At 43.2% G+C, this 23,659-nt stretch overlaps 2 protein-coding genes and 1 pseudogene across 3 annotated transcripts in view; 1 reads left to right on the forward strand and 2 right to left on the reverse strand.

The window, feature by feature from the left end:
• The window catches only part of apbb2a (amyloid beta (A4) precursor protein-binding, family B, member 2a), a 37,275-nt gene extending 22,963 nt beyond the window's left edge, over positions 1–14,312 (reverse strand). Inside the window, exons 1-8 of one of the 2 annotated variants that reach the window (XM_086221538.1) lie at positions 14,103–14,312; positions 8,416–9,683; positions 7,648–7,847; positions 4,660–4,803; positions 3,974–4,059; positions 3,825–3,885; positions 1,840–1,986; positions 1,444–1,571 (exon numbers count right to left, since the gene is read on the reverse strand). In XM_086221538.1, coding sequence (XP_086077664.1) covers positions 1,444–1,571; positions 1,840–1,986; positions 3,825–3,885; positions 3,974–4,059; positions 4,660–4,803; positions 7,648–7,847; positions 8,416–9,652 — 2,003 coding nt within the window. In that variant the 5' untranslated portion in view covers positions 9,653–9,683; positions 14,103–14,312. Of the gene's footprint in view, positions 1–1,443; positions 1,572–1,839; positions 1,987–3,824; positions 3,886–3,973; positions 4,060–4,659; positions 4,804–7,647; positions 7,851–8,415; positions 9,684–14,102 lie in introns of both variants that reach the window. The other variant, XM_086221537.1, reaches the window with a different exon arrangement.
• On the forward strand, positions 6,168–7,159 carry LOC147251045 (aminoacyl tRNA synthase complex-interacting multifunctional protein 2-like; annotated as a pseudogene).
• A 442-nt stretch (positions 14,313–14,754) lies between the features above and the next one.
• dele1 (DAP3 binding cell death enhancer 1) lies at positions 14,755–22,918 on the reverse strand. Its single transcript, XM_086222625.1, has 12 exons — positions 22,721–22,918; positions 20,791–20,911; positions 20,042–20,141; positions 18,450–18,588; positions 18,071–18,265; positions 17,899–17,981; positions 17,704–17,797; positions 17,459–17,601; positions 17,073–17,231; positions 16,346–16,438; positions 15,811–15,964; positions 14,755–15,517 (listed from the first exon to the last, which is right to left on the reverse strand). Exons 1-12 carry the CDS (start codon positions 22,749–22,751, stop codon positions 15,279–15,281), a joined length of 1,551 nt encoding a protein of 516 aa, XP_086078751.1. The 5' UTR covers positions 22,752–22,918; the 3' UTR covers positions 14,755–15,278.
• Positions 22,919–23,659: the final 741 nt, after the last annotated feature.

A 23,659-nucleotide genomic window follows, 5' to 3' on the forward strand; every position in this document is an offset into this window, starting at 1 on the left:
TGTTTCTACACAATCTTATTACGATACCAAAGATAGAACCTCTGCTCTCCTGTGAAAGCTGTCCACAACATTTTGGGAAATGTTTGCACAGATTTTCTCCGACTCAAGAGTTTGGCTCTGATTTCAGCCACCAAGCTCATGATCGATGTTCCAGCTCCAGGTCAGTGCTACATAAACAAAAACTTCCTAAAACTATTGACATGCAATAAGAAGCACTTGAATCAAAAATCAAGCGGTATCATATTGAAAGGCAGCCACATTCTTTAGTAGCCTCAGCTGACTGGATCAGCCCCTCTAGAAGCACAGACTTGGACTACAGTGTCCTCTAGTGGCAGCAGAACCATGCACCCTCCCAACAAACTGAACATCGAACAAACTGTCCATCTCCTGTCATATTTGTGAAACTGAATTTTTTTCTGCATGCATGGAGGGGGCATCCTTCACATGAGCAAAATCATGTTACATCCAGTGTCATAAGCCAAGTAGAAGATATTAAAGGGCTGCTGGGAGATGATAGACAGAGCTGTAATGCTGTACAGAGAAAGACAGAGAGAGAGAGAGAGAGTCAGAGAGAAATGGAGAGAAAAGGGAATGAGAAGGAGAGCTAGCCCGAGATTCCCTCTTCCCTCCGCTACACGTTTTATCCATTACTGCTGAGAGAGACAGCCACTGAAAGTTTCTCAGTCCTCTGAGACACAAGAGGGAGGAGGGACGTTCTTTCTTTTTTATCTATCAGACACACACTCAGCTAATGTGCTGGTAAAAAACAGAGAAAAAGAGAAAGGCAGGAGGTGGAGAAGAAGAGTGATTGGAAGGGACTGAGGGAGGGAGGATGTGAGAGAATAAACACTCAGAAGATAAAGAGAGAAATAGCTGATAACACACAGTCAGAAATAAAAATTAAGGTAAAATAACTCGGCAAGCACAAACATGCGAAGTGCATTATTCAACCCCTTTTTTTTCAGTCAGTCCCTTAATGTCCGAACCATGTTGGACCGATAACCTCCAGTGTGTGTGTGTGTGTGTGTGTGTGTGTGTGTGTGTGTGTGTGTGTGTGTGTAGGTTTAAAAGTGGTGGTTTCATGTGTTAATAGAAACCCAGACAGTCCCATAAGCAATGAGGCTTAGCTTGTCCCCCCACATTAGCAGCAGTGCTAGCCTCAGCACACCGTCAGCTCAATAGAGGAAGGTTAAGACCGTGGGACCCTGCCAAACGCCTGACGCACCCATCAAGCAATGAGCATAATTATAGATGTTTGGAATGCAGTCAGAGCTAATATGCACAGAATGATAATGAGCCCGTTTAGCTGAAACTCCGAATCAGCTTCTGACAGCGTTAAGTATGACATCGGCCTCTTTTAGCATGAGTTCTACTTTTTTACTTTAATTAATATTTAGTGGAGGTTTCACCAAAGGTTAAAAGACGTGCGTGATGCTCAAATACCTGTCATGGTCCCGGCCGACTCCCCACACACGGATGCTGCTGATCGGCTGCGAGTGGAGCAAGCTTCGATCATCTGGGTCAACCAGGGTCAACATGCGGTCCTGAAGCTCCAGCAGCATCCCTTTACCCTTTAGCACCACAAACATGCCACAAACATTAAGAAAAAAAAAACCCAAAACACTGCTCTGCAATGCATATGAAAATAAAATCAAATTTTACTTCGCTCTGCTATTTAGTTTTAGATATTTGATTTATCATCAGAACTAAGGATAGAACAGGCTTTAGGTTGCTACCAGCCAGGAGCACAAGTCCACACTTGTTTTGTTAACTTTTACCAAGAGCATGTTTACTCACACTGATCTTTAAGACTCTCTGTCTGCCGTCTATAATACTGACCTCTCCCCAGACACCAGCCGAGTCTCTTATGTCCCTCCTACAGTAGGACAGCTGCCTGATGCAGTGGTGAACGGCCACACTGCTTCTCCCTTCACACAGGTCCTGCTCGGCCATCTCCACCCAGCCCAGCGATCGCACTGGGAATGACTAGGAGGAACAAACATACACACACACACACACACACACACACACACACACACACACACACACACACACACGCACACACACACGCACGCACGCACGCACGCACGCATGCGCGCGCGCGCACACACACACACACACACACACGGTTACATTTTGAAAGATACTTATGACTCCATTCCTCCCATAACTCAAATTTTCATTCCATAATTGAGGTTCATTTCAATATCAATAGGCATCATGTTTACTGTGGCATCACTGTGGACAGGCCGGAAAAACAGTCACTGCCTAGGAGATGTGAACAGATGCAGTAAGGATATTGATATGAAAGTTGTAGTAGGGTTACTGCTTCTCTTTCTTGAATGCGGGTTCTTAAACTACAGTTTTTTTTCCTTACATATGTACTTTTTAGCAATTTAAAAATGACATTACCCATTATTTTGCAAATCTTTGCATACATTACAAATAAAAATTAAATTGTTTGAATTGAATCTGTTTGTTTCAACTCTTAAGTTTTTTTGGAATTAAAAAAAAACACAAGTTGCAACTTGGAGGTTTAGTATCAAAGTTTGATACCAGCCCTTAACTATGTTGGACAGTTTGGGTAAATCCTTTAAGATTTTACTATTTCATTTGTCTTTTTTCTATTTTCTCTACCAAATATTTTTGCCTGATGTATTTGAAACCTTTTTGGTCAACATTTTTCTGACAGAGCAGCCACTGTTTCTAATCTCACTCATTTTCTATGTGAGAAAATATTACCTAAAATTGCAGGGTCACCTGATGATGAAAATCTTAAAGCTCAATCTTATTTCCATCAGACCCGAGAGTATAAACACACACACACACACACGCGCACACACACACACACACGCACGCACGCACACACACACAAACACACACACACACACACACCTATATTCTTACAAGTCATCTCAACACAAAGCGCCTATTAGATCTTTACTTTGCCTCCATAGGTACAGCATGCAGTGAGAGCTGCCATACTGCTGAGTCAGCCATCACTATAACAATAAAGGAGAGAGGTTTGATCGGGGGAGACAATGTGAAATACTGTGTTTGTGTGTGTTTTATGTCTGTGTGTGTATAGAAAGCCTCCAATCAGCAGATATGACCACCTCCCCTATTCTCTTTTTCTACCAGGAAGAGTCTCTCTCCTCTGCTGTCCATATTTCTCTCTCTTGGTGTCTCCCTCATTAAACATTCACACATCTTGAATATCTCAATCCCAACACTCCTCGACCTTGCTGTGAAATATCTGAATACCTATGTGTTTTTTTTAAATTGAAACAGGATTCAATATTTTGCCTTCTGTCTGCTAAATGCGGAAATGTCATATAAATGAAATATTACAATAACAAACAAAAATGACATTCATTCTCTGTCAAATAGCTCCAAGGATGTCAGATGGCTCTCTAGCGTCTTCTTCCTCTTCCCTGTCTGAGATCTGATGTCCCTGTCTCCTCATCCCTCTGCTCCGTCTTTCATTATGATTCCTTATGTCTGCTATTCTTCCAAAGGGGGGCAGCAAAAACAGTTTGTCAGAGACACAATGTTTCAGCACCCATAGTAACCGCTGAGTGGCACTGTAATGGACACAGAGAGAGGACAGGAGGCCTCCTCTTGACCAGGAAAAAAAAACAACCTAAATTTATGAAAGCTTACAGTATACTAAGAGAAGGGTTAGTAATAGTATTTGAATTTAATAAGGGCGGCTTATAACTTCAAGTACTTTGTAAAAAACAGTGTATAATTAGAGGAGCACAAGTTTGTATTGCTGATATTATTCAAACCACTATGATCTGCATGTTTGTCAGGTATCTTACCATGGCCTCCGGGTCAGAGAAGGTATTGTTCAAGTCCACAGTCTCCAGTTGTGCTGGAGGGCTGAAGAAAAAACATCAGAAGAAGAAGAAGGAAGTTTCATTTTACCATGTAAGATAAATGTAGAGTGCCATCAGAGGAAGTGTATTACTTGAGTTTGAGTGAGGCATAACGGAGGGTGGCCCCTTCAAAAGCCTTCAAACTGGGGTCTGGATAGATGGGATAGTCCTTCAGCTCCTGGAGCGAGTCAGAGAGGAACATTAGTGGTGGTGACTGTTAAATGAATAAAGAAGAAGTATTACTCTCTGGCAGACTCTAATTTAGAAGTTGCCATTGATATTAATGTCTTATGCATTGTGATATCTGAAGCTAATGGAAGCGATCTTCATCTCGGTTGAATATGTAGTGTACCTCAGACAAGCCTGGACCGAGACTGGAACAGTGGACTCATTTTAGTTTAATAAATGCAAGCATGGGTAGCTCTTAGTGAGATGGAGAAAAAAAAACCCCTAATAACGCTCAGTGTGAGGTGTGATTTAGACGTCAAAGATAAAAGGATGTGGTCGCCGCAGGGCATGACTACAGAGGTCTAGAGTAACTGCAGAGACAAAGACAAATACTGACACATATTTGGTGGGAAAATGACGTAACATGCTTCTGCAAATTAATAAAAATGTTTACAGTAAAGAAAAGTAAAGAACAAACAGTAAAGAACAAAGAGCAAAATATAGAGACAGCACAGCCTAAAAATATCACTCTCTTTCATTAAAAGAACGAGTATATTCATCATTTTTACACAGCGAAACTGTTTTAACAAGTCAAATAAATGTGCCTTACATTGACAGTGCAGGTGGTGGTGTTGGGATTCTGTCCACAAGAGGTGACATCATTGGAGGGGGTGGAGGAGGAGGAGGTATGGGAGGAGCCAGAGGGAGAGGGGACCGGCTCCACTGAACTGTCAGAGATCAGGCTGCTGGGGCGCTGTCAGGGAGGGACCGAGAGAGAGTGTGTGTGTGGGGGGGGATGGGTGGAGTCAGACAGGCAGGATGGATATTAATTTCAAAAAGATACCAAATTCCTCAGTGATTTTTATTTCATCAATCACATTTCATCAGTACATTATTTGCCTTTTTAGTTGTTATAAAAGTGTTTCACATGTTTGAAATAATTATTAAGAGGGGAATTTTTTTTTCTCCAAAAAATCATTCACTTCTGGCTCAAAACAAACTTTAATCTTAAAACATTGGTCCTGGTTAATGGTTGAATATCAGTGCATCTTTTTAATGGATAAAACACTATGTGTGTGTGTGTGGGGGGGGGGGTGTATAGAGTAGGGGTGAAACCGGGTGGGGAGAGAAAATATGTTTTAATTGTTTAATAATAATAAATTAAGCTGTGGGAGTTGAGCAGGATCGCTGAGGCAGATCCACCACCAGGGAGCGTCAAGAAGAGAAAACACAAAACAAGAAATGAGAGAAGATGCAGTTAGTGAAAAGTTAGTTGGACACTCAGTAAAACATGGAGTCAGGTTGTCCGATATATTCAGGAAGGTTTCTTTTTCCAGAGGAACAAGGCAACTCATCCACGGTGAACCCCGCCTCTTGCCCAAAGGCTGCTGGGATAGGCTCCAGGCCCCCCTGACCGTTAACAGGACAAGCAGTATTGAAAACAGATGGATGGATGGATGGAGGAACGGGGCACACAAGGCCTTACAGCTCTCTGACTTCTATTTAACTATTGGGAACAGAAGACCGTCCTCCTCTGAAGAGGACAGTATAAAGGGTCTGATTAGCTGGGACATTTACAGTTTTAAGACCTCAGAAACACCTTCAAGTCTGACCTACATCAACGAGCCTATGAAAAAAACACAACACTGGAGTCCCATGATCAGATTTTCTGATCTGCCCCGATCTAGACTATTCTAGTCAATAGTGGGGCAGCACTGCGCTGAACCATCTGGAGATTTCTGGGGCCAGCATGTGGTAGAGCAGACAGCAACGAGCAATTCCGCCCTTGTGATATGCACAAAGGTTTCCCTCCCACAAATGATGTTGGCAAATGTGTTAAAAATTTGTGATAGTGAGCTAGAAAATCCCTCCAATCGCACAGGTGTGACTGGTCACAAAACATTTCTTATACTGTAAAATAGATGAAGTGTAGAACTGCTGCTGTGTCGACAATGACAAATGGCAACATGCACAACCTCAAATCAAATATACGTTAATCAGAGATCCACTGAAGCCACCTGATCACACCAAGTCCAAAACTAAAAGCAGAGACATGTAGACATGAAGCATTTCTTTGATGCCTTTCAGTGCTGGAGGATGATGAGGGTTAGGACAGTGATGGAGTCACAGTCCTCCACAGGGCCCACCCAGGTCCTCTCTGGACCAGAGCTCACCCATGCTGAGGTAGGACTGCTGACCCAGGAGAACTCCATGGCCACAGTTTTGTTTTTAACTGTCTGTCAGCGTGCTATCTATCCTCTACCACGTCCCATACCAGGAGAGGTCCACCAACCCAGCAGCGGAACCTCTGGTAAGACAGCAGGATGAAATTATGAGGAGACTCCATGAGCTGGAAGGTACAGAGGAGGACCTGGCCGCCGTGAAAGATGATGATGATCTGGACCTGCCAGTCAGCATGAGCCTCCCTGGCCAAACCATCAAAGAGCCAGTCAGCCTGGACACTGGGCCAGAATCACGGAGTTCTATGAGATATCGCGATTAATGTCAACCCAGCATGGCCGCCTCGGACTCTTCTGGTTATCCACAGCCTGCTGTGTCAGCACTATCGTGTACTGTCCAACGTTCACTTGCACTCCTCACTCAAAATGTGCCGCCACAGCCGATGTCCTGCCTCGGCAACCACCGTCCTGACAGCCACAACCAGCAGCAGTTAGAGCTGGGCTTCGCCCTGATATGGAAGGATGTCCCCAGAGTAGAGATGCGGGTGACGGACATGCGCCCCATGGAGGAGGAGGGAAACAGTTTCTGTTCAAGCTGCTCAGCACCCGGCCCACTGACCCCGCCCTCGCCATAATGGTGGACTCCTGGGTGGACGCCACCTTTTCCAGATGGCAGAGGGCAACGCAGAGGAACACACCCCCGTCCTGGACTCCCTCAACTCCACCCTGGGCTGCAGACCTTGGATTGCACGGCAGGAGTTCTCTCTGCCAGACATTGCCTGCGACTGCGCTGTGCTGCAACACGACCTGTCCTCAGCTGCACCTGCCAATGCCTGTGAGGACCTGGACCACTTTGAGCCATCGAGCACCTGGCATGATGACCTAGGCTGTCTGTGGGCTAGACTTAGCCCTGGGCAATTAAATTACTAAAAGATCCTGTATCAAATGTGTTTGTGTGTGGTGACACGTGTGTTTTCAAAGGGTTTTCTTCACTTTGGGTCAAGATACAGACGATCCACTGGTGGGTCTTGATCTCTCCAGTACAAACAGTGTAAGGTCTATACTACTGACAAGTTATTAACAGAAACATCTGTAGGACATGAATGACAGGACAGTTTGTCGATGTTTTATCTAAATTAAAAACACGTTTGCAGATATGAGCCGCTTACAATATCAACAGGCAACATCGTACGTTTCTCCCATGCTGTTCCTGTCAGCTGACTTAGCTGGTTAGCTTAGCAAACTTTAGCTCGCCTCAGGCGATCTCTGTTCAGCTGCAATTTTTTTCCCATATTAGCATACACTGAAACACAGATAAGATTTAACGGTAATGCTGGTAGCACTTTAAAATATGATAAACAAAACAAGGAGAAGTTAAAATAGGGAACAAAAAAAAAAACATCAGATGGTTGTCTCACCTCATTGGGTGGCTTTAGAAAGTCGTGTGTTTGTGGTTCGTGTTCAGTGTTGGGCTCATTGTTAGGAGAGGTGTGTTGGTCGCTGGAGGCAACAGGTCGGTGATACTGGGTTGTGCCAGTGGGTACGTGCCAGAAATAGACCTCTGTGGAGTCAGAGATTTCCCGCCAGCCTGGGGGCAGGTCCCCCTCACCCCATACATCTGCTGGTGAATGACAGCAACACATGAACACACATTGGGCATGACTGTATCACACAGACACATATGTACATGTGCAGAGACTCAAACACACACACAAACACACACAAGAGAGGGAGGATATGGTTCATTTCAGAAATGGTCAGTCTGTCCCTACTTAGTTTCTGTTGTCATAGCAACCCCCTGGCTCATCCCCTGTAGTGGGACCCAGTGGACATCAGACTCTCACTTCTCTTTCTCTCTCCTCTCATATTTCCCTGCCTCTGGTCATTTTCTCCCTTGTTTGCTTTTTCATATATCCCTGAATTGTTGTTTACTAAATCCAACTCTGCCTTTTTCCCTCCTTTTCTTTCCTTCCTTTTTCACACCTTGCAGTCTGCTGTGTCCTATCCTTCTGTCTGTCCTCTCTGCACCATTAGGTTGCTCACGGGGGCCTTAAAGGCTCCAGCAGTATTTTTTGCTTTAAGAGAGACTTCTGGTAAATTTCCAGATCACACACAGTGTCTGTGGGAGGAGGCTGGAGGGAGTGAGGGGAAGAAAGGAGTGATTAAAGGCTAGACAACACACAAACCTGTCTCCTGTGGAGTTTGAGGAGAGGGCGACTCCTGTGACAGGGTGGTCCAGCTGGAGTCTTCATCCTCAGATGGAGTGTCTGGAGTCATATCCATCCTTAAGCCCACCTTAGGGAGTCCAGGGTCTGGTTCAGGATCTGGTATTGCTGGGGTTGCCCGGGTTCTTGTAGGGGTGTTTTTTTCCCCAGCCCTGGCCTGTTTAGGGGAAGAGGGTGGGTACTGTTGCAGGAACTGGTTCTCATTATTGGGGTGCAGCTCCACTTTGATCACCCTAGGCTGGGAGCTCCTTGGGGGCTTTGCCGGGCTTCTTGGGCTAACCTGGATGCAGAGCTCCTCTCGGACCTGAGCGGTGGCCTGATTTTGGAGATGGTTTTCTGGCACCCACTCTGGGCTGTTGGTGGAAGAGGAGGACGTGGAGGACAGTGGGGCTTCAACCACCACTGGCAACAGAGGCTGTCTGGGAGTTGGTGTGGGGTCATCATCCTCCTCCTCCTCCTCCACCACCGGCACCACGTCCTCCTTCTCCTCCTGGTAGCTCTGCTTGCTGCTGGACTTCTCCTCCTTCTGGCTCTCCCTCTCCTTGGCAGGGCTGGCTTGCTCCTTCTCTGGAGAGGACTGCTGCTTCTTCTCCCCCTTGTCTTCCTTGCCTCCCCAGTTCAGGTCCAGATCCCAGCCCTTCTCATGGTACTCCAAGAAGCTCTTGGTCCTTCTACGAAACGGGGGCAGCTGTGAGTTGTCCAACCAGTCAGAACTGGCATTATTGATGGGATCGTTTTGGATTTTGCCCTCTGTATTGGCCCTGCTCAGCTCCAGCTGCTGACTCTCAGCACGTCTCTGCATGTTGGCTCCATTCTTGGCTAGTTTGGGGTTTGTTGTGTTGTACAGTGAAGAAGAGGAGGAAGAGGAGTAAAGGGATGAACTAGAGGATGACTTTGTGGGGAGGCCCCTCCCTCTGATCACTGTTTGATTCTTAGAAGACAAGTTATCACTTATCCCCATGGCACTGCGCACGCTGGTCATCGCGTATCTTTGGCGGCTCTTTGGCAAAGTGGCTGAACTTCCTGTTTCCATGCTGATGGACTCCTTGATGACATCACGTCCCAGCAGCTGGTTGTATGAGGAACGGAGGCTGAGGGAAGTAGGAGGGTTGGTGGAGGAGCCACTGCGGTTGGCCAGACCAACATTGGAGGGGGAGGAGCCAGAGCGGGAGAGAGGAGGGGTTTGTACTGACATCATGGCTGACGGGAAAAATGCTGCAGAGACAGAACTGACAGGAGAAGAGAAATAGGGTCAGAGGTGTCACATTGTTTATTGTTGCATAAACCAGTTGAATATAATAGGTCAGGAAATATTTATTAATAATTGCAAAGATGTGTTTGTAAAATAACTATAACTATGATTTTGTTATAAATAAATGGACCACATAATTTTAACTTTTTTAATTTGTAAGCATCTATAAACATTATTTGGATGCTGTATATGTTTTAAGTTGTATGTATGTATTGTGCTATATTGCTAACTTGTTAATAAATGTACAGCATCCGCAAACAATACATGGATATCAAATAAATACATATGTCGATGGGTAATTAATGGATTTTTAAACCATCATCCTAAGAAACAAATCTGTTGCGATCTTTTATCAGTTATGATTCACTTAATATTTATAAATGATGATATATTACAAGCACAAATACAAATTCAAGTCTCATAGGTAATACTATTATTTTATTTTATGAATTATCACCGCTTGTTAGAAGTAAAATAAATAAATACATATAATATTAATATCTATAAATTTACCATTTCTAAACAATAATTATTATAATCTGACATTGTTCTTGATAGGAACAAACAGTTCAATTTAAACAAAAAACAGGGAATCAGTTCTGGACAACAGTTATAAAAGGCAAAATTGTAAGCAGTCGTGCTTGCTGAACCGAAAAGGCATAACAACTTCTAATGCTATGATTATGCAATAATTATGACAAACAATTACCATGAATGCTTATTATTATTAATTATTATTATTATTATTATTATTATTATTATTAATAATAATATATCAAGTATACAGAGAATATTTTGTTCTGCGCACTGTTATATCATCAGTAACTACATGCTATAAATACACATGCGTCCTCGCCGCTTATAAAAATAACATGGCATATCATAAACAGATGTTTACAGATGTTACTGTACACAGCCCTTCATTCCTCACAGTATGTGTTTTCGGAGTTGTGTTTGTGGGTGTGAGAGAGGAGATGAGGATGCTGATCATGTGTGTGTTGCTTGCTTCAGAATGCAGCTGGCTCTGCAGAGACAGCAGTCTCTGAAGGTGTCTTCCAGATAAGTCAGGGGGAGTCCAATTATTTTCTAGGTCGTGCGTATGACTCTCCAGAGAGCTCTTATATCTGCTGCTGAACAGCTGGTACGACATATGCTAATATAGTATGTTAGTACACCATCTATAGAGCAGGAGAAGAAGGACTGGAGCAGCTTCACAGACAGGTTGGCTCTCCTGAGGGTCTTTAAGTCCCAGGCGCTGTAAGATCCCCTGTGATGAGGGTCTTTGTGGCCCGTCTGGTGCCTGATTGAGCAAGCAACCCGCTGGAGTTGTGCCACATCGTCCATCGTCCAGTCTTTATAATATAACCCCTCCCCCGATATCATCAAAGTTGTGCCTCTACAGGTATATTTGCACAATTACACCATTATCTATAGTTTTCCATTTCTTTTTGTGTGTCAGATATACTGCATATTAGCTTGTGAGTCGTGTGACTAACTTGATTTGTAAATCAAGCTTTCTTGAGCTGACCTCTTTGACATCGTTCAGTATTTTATGATGGTCACGATGACAATTGGTGTTGCATCAAAGTTTGTGTAATTTTGTTTGTGACTTTTCAGATTCCTAACATTTATACTTGAAGTATTTTAACCTTTTTTCTTTTTTTTCCACAATGGAACCGAATAAAGAATATTTTAGAGTTTTTCCTCACTGTAATCTCATGTTAGAGTGTATGACATCACTCCTAAGACAGTCAGAGAGCAACTTAAACCAAAACAATCTCCAACAACTTATTCTCAGTCGACCTTTACAACCCTTACAGACAAATTATATCAATAAATATCGAGAAAAGTATCTTCTGTCAGCCTGTTTTGTCCTCATTGAGGACAACGGTCTCCAAGTACAGAGACCGCTCTCCCAAAGCCCCATTGACTGTCATGTTAACTGAGCTCCCTTTTGCTTGTTCTACTTTTTAAAATATTCATTCTACTTTCTTCCGCTTTCACTTTATGTCAGCAGCTTCACATTCAGATTGCATTTTCTGCAGGACGTGCTTACTCTAGTTTTTTAAAAATCTTATTTGACAGTTTTTGGTACATTTCTCCAAATTAAATTGAATGCATATGATTTGCTCCTTCACATAGCAGTGCTATGCGGTTTACTACAGTCTAACAATGTAACCATAAACATAAATACCAACCACGATACCTTTAATAATAATCAAGAAAAAAATACTTTGATCTCAGTTTTGGCAAATGTGTACTGGAATAAGTGGATTTACCAAAAATTCCATTTAAATTATAATAGAGTTTTAAATCACATGCACAGAGAGATACTGAGATTTGGGTCAATCAGAGCGTTGACCAACCTGCTGTGGACAATATAAGTAGAGCTGTAGTCTATAAACAGCAGCTGACATCATCACAGAGGGATGACATCATCAACTTGAGATGAACAGTGTGGTATCCTTCATTTGCATTTCTTCGATCTGATACCATGAAACATAAAGTGGCCGTGGTTCACTTCTATCCACACAATGTGCATCTGCTCATTCTTTTCCAGCCTCGCACCTCATTTACACACAAGGCGTCGGCGTACAAGTGTGGAACACGCAGCACTCGCAGTAATGAGGCTGATTTAGGGAACATATTCATCCAGGACTGACACTCAAAGCTGGGGTTGAGCAGTAAGCCAGTCTGTGGGGAGGAGAAGTGGCAGCCAGCTTCTGCTAACTAGCGAACCCTTTCTCGTTTATCTGGGTGGATCAGTTCCGAGACCAGTTGGGTTACATCACTCTTCTGAATGATCTCAACATGCCTGTGGAAAAGCTGGTAAGCAGGTATATGTCGAAAGACGCACAACCACAATGTATAAACATCACACACCTCAAACGCTGCTGCTGTCATCAGCACCCCCCCCCCCGAAACATGGAAAACACACACGCAGCAGATTTTAAAGCATGACAAGATCTTGGGAATAGACAGAAGAGAAGATGCTGAGAATGAGTGCATACGGGGCCCCCAGGTCCCTCCTCTCAGTCTGACCTGTTGTGTCTTTGTCTCCGAGCAAGGCAACTAGACGCTTGTGCTGAATATGTGTTTACTCTCTACAACACAGTCAACAAGTATCACCTACCTGCACTGGATCATCCGCTCTATCAACAAATACTCTTTATTCCCTGGTAAACTCATGGATCTCTGAGTTGAAGGAAAAAATTGTAAAGCAAATTGAAGCTAGAAGTCTTAGAAGGCTTTGACGAGCTTCACCAGCTATGAACGGTACTGCTGAGGCTGAAAATCACAGCAAATATGTTGCATGACTCACAGGACAGATTACAAATCCTGACACTGACAAGGAGTGATCACAAGCATTCGGCATTCCCAGTCATTATTGTCCTTTCTTTCCTGTGTTTTTAACTCAGGCATCCTCTAGAGGGACATGGCGGCCCTTCTCCTCCCCTGACAACGCATGGTCTCCATTAGTTAAACAAAGTGGAGCGAGGAGAGCGGAATGGGGAGGAGACGGATGGTCATTAGAGGAAGAAAGAGAGGAGAGTGACGCAGCAGTTTGCAGGACACATGAACACACACACACACACACACACACACACACACACACACACACAGTTGGTCTCAATAAATCTATTATACACCCCCCTGTAACAGCGGAGGTCATTCATAAGATGCGCATATGGTCACGAGCTGCAGCAACAAGTCATTATATGTGCTGCTCTGCCTTTTACGGGCCTGTCACAGCATTCTTTACTGTAATGTTCATTTAAAGATCACATCTTTATAACAGATGAAGTTAAATAACCTGCTTTGGGAGCAGGGTGTCAAAAGCCGGTCCTTGTCTGCTCTGGCATGTTTATACTGTCTGCTCACCTTGTGGACAGAGTGACACACAGGAGTGCTTTCACACCTTATCTGAAGGTCAACTAAAAGAGCAAATTCTGTCTGATCCATGAAATGCTTGAGAGATATATTATCAGATTATTTCTAGAGGTCGTGGGCCTGTCAGGAGAAACTAAAGATTGTAAAAACTAGGCCCCTTTTCTCTTTAACTCCTAAAAATGAAAAGCAACAGATGAGGACAGAGAAAATGAACTTGCAAAAGTCAATGATGTCATGGGTGGAGTGTTATCGCCCCCCGTTTCCTTGCTGTCTCAATAAACTCCCTCACTGCTGGTAAATAAGAAGCAGATCATATTTTAATGAGCACCACCGAGGATGGAGTTACCGATGAGGCGGAAGCAGCAGAGCTGTCGATATGTGGACAGACGCAGTACATCTTCAACATCGAGCCCCCCCCCCCCCCCCCCCCCAAGCCCCATCACCACCACCGCCGCACTGGGAGGGGAGCACTTCCCATCCCGAGCATCTATTTACATCCACTCACCGCTTTCCTGTCAGCCCCTGGGATTCAGCGCCTTCGCTCCTATAGTGAGCTGCTTCGAGGTGACAGTGACGCTTTTAAGTGCCAGTCCGCCCGTAGCTGCAGCCGGCCAGCCCGTATCGGATCACATCACATCATCTGCCCTCCCAGCCCGGTGGCTCGGTGCTCGCTGGCGGCCAAGCTACGCTTTCTCTCTGCGCCAGAGCATCCTAGAGCGGCGCGGTGCGGTGCGGCGGCGCTCTCAGCCCTTCAGCCAATCAGAGACGCGGACGCAGGACGCTCGACGCACACAGGAGACGCAACTATAATAACTCTACCGGTGCCCAGGTAATGAAATCACACATCATCGAGGCTTACGTCATCCAATATGAAAACATAGAAATGATTTATATTTTAAAAACTCAACTCTAGCCATTCCTGTGACTAATTTAGTTTCTTTCTCCGTTGCTTTTGGCTTCGTTTGTGTATTTAGTGTCATATCTTAATAATTCGAACTCTATTTGGAATTTCTTTGCAGTACTCAGTGTATGAGAAGGCGCTGCATATAAAAACCTTGCTATATATGAACACAGGCATTGTTTAAATGTTGGAACTGCCATTGTAATAATTACTGCAGATTTAATAAATAAATAACCACACACCCACAAATCTGCCTGTATTATTTTATTTGACAATGTGTGTGTGTGTGTGTGTACAGTAGAAAATCCTCCTCAAACACCCTTAGACATAGCTCACATTATTACTCCTTATCTTTGAAAACAAAGCATTTAAGCACATTTTGACGGCACATTGACAGCATTGCAATTTGCAGTGGACAAATTTGTGACAAATCTCAGTTGAGGGTCCAACTTAACAGGAGAGGAACAAGTCCTCCTTACCTGAGATCTGACTGAAGGCATCTGGATCACACTTCTTTACCACTGGAAGACTTACAGGGTTGTTTATAAGAAAATAGTAAATGACTGAACAAAACTGCTTCCCTTTTTTTGACACCTTATATTGTAAGACCTTTTAGACAACAGTACTCAGAAAAAAAAAAACTCTCAGAAACTAACACTCATAACATTCATACACTCACAGGCAAGTACAAAATCCAAACGTTACAATAACAGCACTCTTTTCACATTCAAACTCCTACGTGAATACATTTGGGCTATGAAACACAGACCTCAGTTTGACCTATTCCATCCCAACAGTCCACTGGCATGTTTTTCCCTCAGTGCTGAGAGGATAAAGGTGAAGATGTGCGGAGGGCAGCGGCAGGGGGTCACGCATGCTCCCAGTGCTCCAGGAGCGAGGCAGCAGAGGAAGTGTGCAGGAGGGACCGGAGGAGCCGCTGGCAAGGGACGAGAGCGGCTGCTGCTGGAGTCGACGGTTGTGCATGGAGAAGCACGGCAATGAACAAATGGAGCGCAACACTTGTGGTGGAGGAGAAGAGAAATCAGTCCCTCGCTTTCACAAGTTGTTTCAATTTAAGTTGATTTAAGTTGCAGGTATTCCTGCATGCAGAACGTTGCCCCTTTTCTAGCTTAACTTTTGTGCTTTAACTCTTTCAAAAAAGGCAAAAAAAACCCCAAAACCCTCAAGTAATGTAAAAAGTTCTTTTTGGGGCATTGAGAGAGTTTTTGTCAGATTTTGCTGTCAGCCTTTTCTTATTCACATCTAAAGCAGTTTTCCTGGCTCCCGACAAGTGAACGTGTGTGTTACTTACTGTGTGTATCATTAGGAGGCTTCAGTATTATCTTTGCGTGCTTGTTGCCTGCTTGAGCGGCTTCTTTGTAGAATTCCATTGCCTTTGTGAGATTCTGCTTCACCCCAAAGCCGCTCTCATAACACTGACCCAACAGCAGCAGAGCCGTATCATCCTGAACACACAAAATAATAAATGTAAACGATAAAATCTGACTCCTAGATGTGTATTCCCGTAGAGGAAAAAGAACCTTTTGTCATTTTTTACAGTGAGCTAGAAAGTAATCATAGTGTAAAAAAGAAAGAAATATGAGGATGACATCCCTGTATTATAGTTACAATAATATCAATATGGGTTGGAACACTCAGTAAGAATATGTGTGTCAGCAGGGAGAATCCTCTAAGTCCTATTGTAAAACTCAGTGTGCTGTGAATAAAAGTGTGAAGTCAGGATGCTTTAATAATGCAGCATATTGAGATGATACAGTGGAAGGTGATAGAAAAATTGGATATGAAGCCATTGAAAAAAGTCTAGAAACATCTAGAAGGGCACTAACTCTGCTCTTTGCTGCCATCTGCAGGTACTGGATGGACTTGCACTCATCTCTCACCGCCTCCTGAGAGTAGACTGAGGCAAGGCAGACTTGAGCCTGAGAGGACAACATTGTTATCTCGTTAGGGAGGAGGATTCTTCACAAACCTCTTCAGTTCATTGATTGACTTTACATTCTAAATGTCGTAAAAAAAACCATTAACATCTATTATTACAAACTAAGTGTCTTTATCCTTAATTTCCTGCTAACCATACTGTTCAGAAAAATGTTCATGACCAAATATGAATAAACAGAAAAATCCATGTCAGAATTTACCCGTGTACATTTATCCACAACTGATAAAAACCTACATCATGAGTTAACTGAGAAACACGTAGAAACATAAATACTTGAACACTTGGGTATTTTCAAATGTACTGACATGATGAAAGCTTTAGGCAGGCCAGGGAAATGCTATTCTCAAATTCCATGACTTCTCTAGGCTCTTCACGACGATGTCAACCCTGTGACTTCTTTCTTGGGTTACAGCATTTCCCAAGAAGTGCCTACATTACTAAAACAAAGTGTTTTTGCCAGAGCGATATTCAAAAATGTAATAAACCCTGCAGGGAAAAATGTACAGCTTGCCTCTTTTAAAATTCAGTGTTCTAAATGATTCGGTCCGTGCAACTCCGTTAACACATGTTTGTTTTAGTATTTATGCTCTGACAGATACTCTCAGGGCTCCCACCTGAGTCAGCCCAGCTGTAGAAGCCTGCTCCAGGTGGCTGATAGCCCTGTTCAGCTCTTCCACACTCTGGTGCCCCTTGCTGGTCAAGAGCAGCTTTGCGTAACGGTACTGAGCCTGTACGTGACCCCCTGCTGCTGCCTGCTGGTAGTAAAACAAAGCCTGGAGGACAAAACGCAAGGGGGATGAGAAGAATAATACACGGTAGAAATAAATAAACATAAGAGATATTTGGACTCTTCATAGCTGGAATGTGTACATTTGTGTTTCACTCGATAGATGTATGCTGAGGGAGCTCCAACCACTCACGTGGTGATATCAATTTGAACACGGGAATAACAAGGATATAAAAATACCCGGAGGAAACTAAAAATGCAGGCCATCCTCACCTTCTCCTTGTCCTTTTGTTCACCTCTGCCTGTCTCGTAACATACACCTGTGTTGAACTGGGCTTTACTGTAACCCCTCTGAGCTGCTACCAGAAAACAGCAGAACGCTTCAACGTAGTTCCCATTTTTGGCAGCTCGAAGACCTGCCAAGAACAGAATCATACAGGTCTAAGGTTACATCATCTTACATGGTGACATTTGATTGTAGTGGGCTTCAACAATTGTTGTCAGTAGTGCTGAATAACCAATATTATTTAGGATGACGGGAATGCTGGATTCCCCCACGTCCCTGAGGTTCAGTGCAGCTGCTGCCAAGTTCTCCTCATCTGACAACGTGTCCTGAAAAGAACCAAAGAGAAGACAAAACACAAATCAATTTTTAATGACAAGACAGTCAGTCAGTCACAAAAATGGAGAGGAGGCTGCTTTGATAATTCCACCTTGTCAGGAGCATCTTTCGTCTCAGTGTAGTCCTGGTTGGGATCGTTCTCCAGGTGACAGGATGCTGACAGCAGTGATTCTTCTGAGTAGGAAAAAAAGACAAATTTTTAGAAATACTACAGGTCTCAATGCAATCCTTTAACTGTAACAACCACAGACAGCTCAACACACCAGGTATAGGGGAATCCTGGATCAGCGCCCTCTGGTGGTCTGAGCTGGGGATCTCAATGACCTGCTCACTGCTGCTTTGAGGGCTGCTGTCTCCTCCACTGTTGCTGCTGCTGTTTCTGTTCTTCACTGAAGAATGATCTTGATTATGCAGACACAACACACCCCTTCCTGGGTGTACAGCATCTTGGCTAATGACTGAAAAACACACACACAAGAACCAGAACAGTGTCACTGGCCTGAAGATAGAATTGTGTCGTGGAAAACTGACTTTGCCATGCACGTTATTAGCTGAGGACGGCACTAGAAAGAACATCAACCCAGTTGTGGTAGGAAGGTCTTTAGTGGAGTAACAATAAGTCAAGTATAAGTTAACACTCACATAATAGCAACTCCTTGCACTTAACGTTCTTAAGGCTGCACACTGTCAGGGCTCCAGAACTCAGACTGGGCTCAGTCCCGGAAGAGAACAGGGAGTGGATCCTTCGGCAGATCTGCATAAACAGGACTGCTGCTGCACCCTTTGGATGAATGAAGGCATTGATGTTAGGTTGAGAACATGCTTTACACTCGGGATGGTGAACAATCTGCAGGTTTAAACTGCAATCATAACTCAGAGTTCTAGTGAGGAAGAGCCTGTCGATTGGGATGGTTATGGAGGAGAATTCAGGTGACACGGAGGATAGAACAGGAAAGAAACCACAGAGAGTAAAGCTACACAAGGGTTCCCAAAAACAGTTCACATGTGGAACCACTGGGTCGTGCTGTAGAGCCCCCCTCCCTCCAAAAAACAAAAAAAAAACAACAGTAGACTGAGAACAACACAATTTAGGATGTGGACTTAAAGAAAGGGACAGCTGCTGGCTGCTGAACGCATCTAATTTGACAGGATATACAAAAAAAAAAACATCGCTCAGAAGAACACATCAATATCTCAAAGTGATTCAATCACAACTAAACAATCATCACAAATGGAACCTTTACTGTAGGGTTTGTGTATTAGACTGAGTGAGTCTGATCCGACCAATTGAAAGAGTGCGTGCATGTGGGTGGAGCTATGTCTAAAAAAATCCCCAATGAATGAAGTCCTAATTATCCGTACCTGGTTGCATCAACCCTTTAAGTTAAGGCTATCCTTAAATTACAGCTAATGATGCCTTTGAAAATAAGCTGCATAAAATGCCCATGAGTATTTAATCTGCCCTTAACTATCCAAGTATTCCCTAATGCGTTGTTACAAGTCCTTCATGACCATTTCCCTTTAAAACATTTAAGGTATCCACACCTGTCCCTTAAATAAATGGCTGACTTTGTGTGCACATGTGGAACTTGTGAGAGGGTGCTGGAGATGATTAGTTAGCTGACATGCTATCCCGCTAACTAATCCTGCACAGCTAAACACAGCAGCGACTATGGTTTCTCTCATCCAGCTAAGAGGAAAACATTATACTGGATTGATGGATCAGTTTCATGGTAATTTACGATTCAGTGCATTTTGCCTGAATTGCCTGAACTCTGACAGTAACCACGGTGAAAGCTTCAGCCAAAGCTCACGGGCAGAGAACAAGCTAAGGAGCGTTATGCGACATTCCTACACTAAGCCCTCAGCTTAGGTAAAAGTTTTGCCGAAAGGGACAAACTTAAGGAAGTGCATGGAAATGGACACAGGGTCTGACGAATATTTGTCACATGCTTTACTACAAGAAATTCTATGGGTAAAAAATATGATTCTATTGAATAAAAAATGACGTTTCAAGAGTAAAAACACATTTTGACACTTCTGAGGAGGGCAATTTTTCTTTGGAGGACTGTTGTCATGAATGGCTGTTGATGTAATATATTCATGGAGGAGGCCTGGCCACATTTGTCTAATCAGACCAGAATGCCCTCTGCTGAGTCATCATATTGGCATCAATGGAGGGTGATGTCTCCCTGGCATGTACAGACACATCAAAATGTGAGAACAGGACCTACCAGTCCCACAGCATCCAGGGCCATGTAACGAAGCTCGCTGTAGCCGAACGGGAAGGTTCTCCATTTCTTCTTCCTCTGACCTTTGTCGTCCCTCTGAGAGCTGAGATGCCACAAACACAACAGTGAGTGTTTCAACAAATACACGTTTGAAGGTTTCAAGATCTCAGCAACAGATCCTGAGCACTTTTACGCAGCTGTTCAAGCTGGGCATATTCTGCCATTGGTATAAATGTGCACTAAGAAAAAAAATAGCACATATAAACACCTACGTGTGGAATTATTGTGTTTTTTCATTTCAAGATAAAATGTGGCGCAAATTCACACACTGGAGCAGCGAAACACCAGCGTTGATTTGGTTCTGCGTAAACAATCCAAGCGTTGTAAATGTTGGGGTTATTTTTACGGCGATACAGCAGAATCTGTATTAAAGTGTCTCCTGTTGACTGAGCAGATGCTTTTTTATGATGCAAGCGGCTGAAAGAACAGTGGCGAGCGTGCCACGGGGAGAGACACAGGTTCAAAGATGGGGTAAAGTCACTAGAAAGGATGAGGACGAGTGTAGCTTGACCGTGATTCAGAATGTTCTCTTTTCATCATGTGCTGCTATGGCCAGCAGTTTGAGGGCCAAGTGTTGAGATCAAAGTCAGACACTTGATTCTTATTCTTTTCCTTTCCCTCTAGACTTTTGTCCTCGAACTGGGTCAAAGCGCTGACGGTGATAATCAGAGGATGGAGGTGTGTGCAGGTACCTGCTGCCAGAGGAGTGCAGAGTGGTGGAGAGAACGACTGAGGTGTTGATGACCTCATCCTCCACATGGTGGTTCTGTGGCAGCCGCAGGGAGGTGTTGTTGGCATGGTAGCGGTGGAGAGCTGCGACCACACACACACACACACACACACACACACAGACACACACACACACAGCAGAAAATCAGACAAAGGCAGAAGACCTCCTGAGAAGTACACGCCATTTACATTTTTTTCTTTAATTCCTAATAAATGGTTTGAAAGGCTGCCATTAATAAACAAGCGAATATTCCGTCATAAAATCAGCTCAAGTTTATTAAATTTATATAGCACAGAATGACAATGAATGTTAACTCATGACACTAACGTAAATCTGGAATCACTCCCACATCTTAAAACTTTAAAAAATCTTTTAAAAATGAAACTTGAATGAACAATGCAACTGTTTTTAGCTTGATGCCCTTCTTAGCTGTTTGTATGTATTAGCTTGTACCTTAGCTTGGTATTAAGTCTAATGTCTAGCAATCTAGTGTGTGGTTTGTGGTGTAGTGTGTGGCCTTGTTTTGTCTTTTGTGTATTCTGAAATTTTCTTTTGCCGCCCCTCTTGGCCAGGACTCCCTGGGAAATGAGTTACTGTACCTCAATGGGACCTTTTCCTGGTTAAAGAAAGTTTAAATAAAATAAAATTCAACAGGTTTAGAACCATACAGGTAGTTTTAATAAATGTATTCACTATCATTCAAATTCTAAAATGTGTATAATTTAACAAAATGGGGAAAATTTGACCTTTTCATCCTGAAGATTGGCACAAAAGGGTCAATGTTTTTGTAAAATAAATGACAACAGAAGCAAAGCAAACAACATTGTATTTACTAGATTTACTTTATGTCAGCCCAGAATTCCACATTTGTCCATCCTCATTATGACAAGATATAAATTCTCAAACTAATACAGTCCTCTCTAGGGACCCTGATGATGTGTTTCAGAGTAAAGTACATTGCTAAGTCAGTTCATCCTGATAAAGTAATAATCAATTACTAGTTTAGCCAAGTGATAAATTGATCATTTGAAGGTTTTAATTATCTGTAGCTCAATCCGCAGAAATCAGGGTTCAGATTAAATTTGTGGCGTGAATCTCCTGGTGGTATAATCCCTATAAATATGGCCTTGAGCAGTCCTAACATGGGCACTGTTAATGACATATAATCATTAATAACCACCAGTAGTCAAAAGTAAAGTTATAATGTTGAATATTGAATGCGTTGAATGTTGAAAGGTATTGTTGATGTTGAATTATTGGTTGTGGTTAGTTGTGATTATTTTAAAAAAAAACGGCCAATCAAACATGAAGCAGTTACAAAGGTTTTTGCCTCCAGTCTAAATTCTTGCTTGAACAGAACTGTAGAATTGTAGAAGAATAAAGTCTAAACTAATGATTAATTTACTTCGCGAGTGGATAGACTAATCTCATTACATATTGTGTAGTGTTAACGCTTTATCAAACTTTGTCACTGACAACTGAAAGACTTAAAAGTAGTTCGGTTTGAAAATTTGACAAATGAGAAATGCGGTTCAGATATCGGAGGACAGGGACACAGACCGGGGCTGTTTACAACTGCATTACTGTCCAGGAGGTCCCCAGCATGGACGACAGGTATTTACATTTACATCCGAAGGTCCAGAGACTGGCTGAAGCTAGGAGAGGAGCTAAGTTTGTCTGAACGAATTCCAGGACCAAAATAAGCACCAGGGTGTCAGTTGCACCGACAAGGAAATAAACGCGGTTTTTAGTTGTTTTCGCCCGACTTTCCCCGCTGTTCCCGCGGATGTACAAGTGTTTTCTCTCTTTCTCTCTCTTTTTTTGGACCTGATGACCTGCATCCAGTCTTGAATGACAAACGGAGAAGAGATTACTCCGTGGACGTCTCTCACCTCTTCCAACAAATCCTTGAACTCTCCACATTGTGGTTCCTATCTCTCACAGCAGCTTCATCTTCTTTTTAGCAACATTTGGAGAAACGGCAGCCTGGGGAGGTTTAGCCGACAGTTCGCTCCCTCAGCTTCCCAGCGTTTGTATGTCAATAAAAGCAATCACGAGTTGTAGCGGACGAGGACCAACCCGGAAGTGGCTCGATGACGCAACGTAGGAAGTTGGGGAGGCGGCGTGCGTGTAGCGCCCCCCTTGGCGAATGGGAATCATTACAACCTTACCGTGTTGTCTTTTTTTTCTTTTACAGTTTTCGGTTGCTCAAGCACATTTTCTGAAACGGGGCACGCTTTCAAAAACACCACACACACATTCAGCAGAGCCTCTCAGGTCCTTTGCAAAAGGAAACGCCTTGTAAAAACTACACTCTGATTTATGAAAAAAAACCCATTTTGTTACCACATGAAACACATTTCACAAGACTTAATTCTGTTTGAACTAGTTACACGCTGCTGTGCTTAGCCTAAAACACTTTTAGCAATTCTACTGCTCAGTGATTAGATTGCTGTAAGTTAACTACACAGAGAAAGTGCAAACATACAATAAATTCCCTAAACCAATGCTGCAGACTGATGAAAATATGATTTATTTCACTCATATACTAAAATCAGTCAACATGGAGAATCACAACAAAACATGTTCCAAGTTCATGCTACTGCAGTAGTGTGCATAACACTGTAAACACAGCAAACATAAGCAAATATAAAATACTGTTACCAGTACAGGTTACAATTACAGTAGAAGAAGAAAACAACAGAATAAATACAATACCAAACAGAAAATACCAAAAATGATCTCTTTGCCTAGTTGGATGTAGCGAGAGAATTTCATCAACATGTGGGATGAGCCGTCGAATGTCTAATCCAGTGCTCCCCAGACTATGG

Source organism: Aulostomus chinensis, chromosome 13 (genome assembly GCF_037954235.1).
Source record: "Aulostomus chinensis isolate RoL2024-O1b breed Wild chromosome 13, RoL_Achi_v1.0, whole genome shotgun sequence".
NCBI lineage: Eukaryota > Metazoa > Chordata > Actinopteri > Syngnathiformes > Aulostomidae > Aulostomus > Aulostomus chinensis.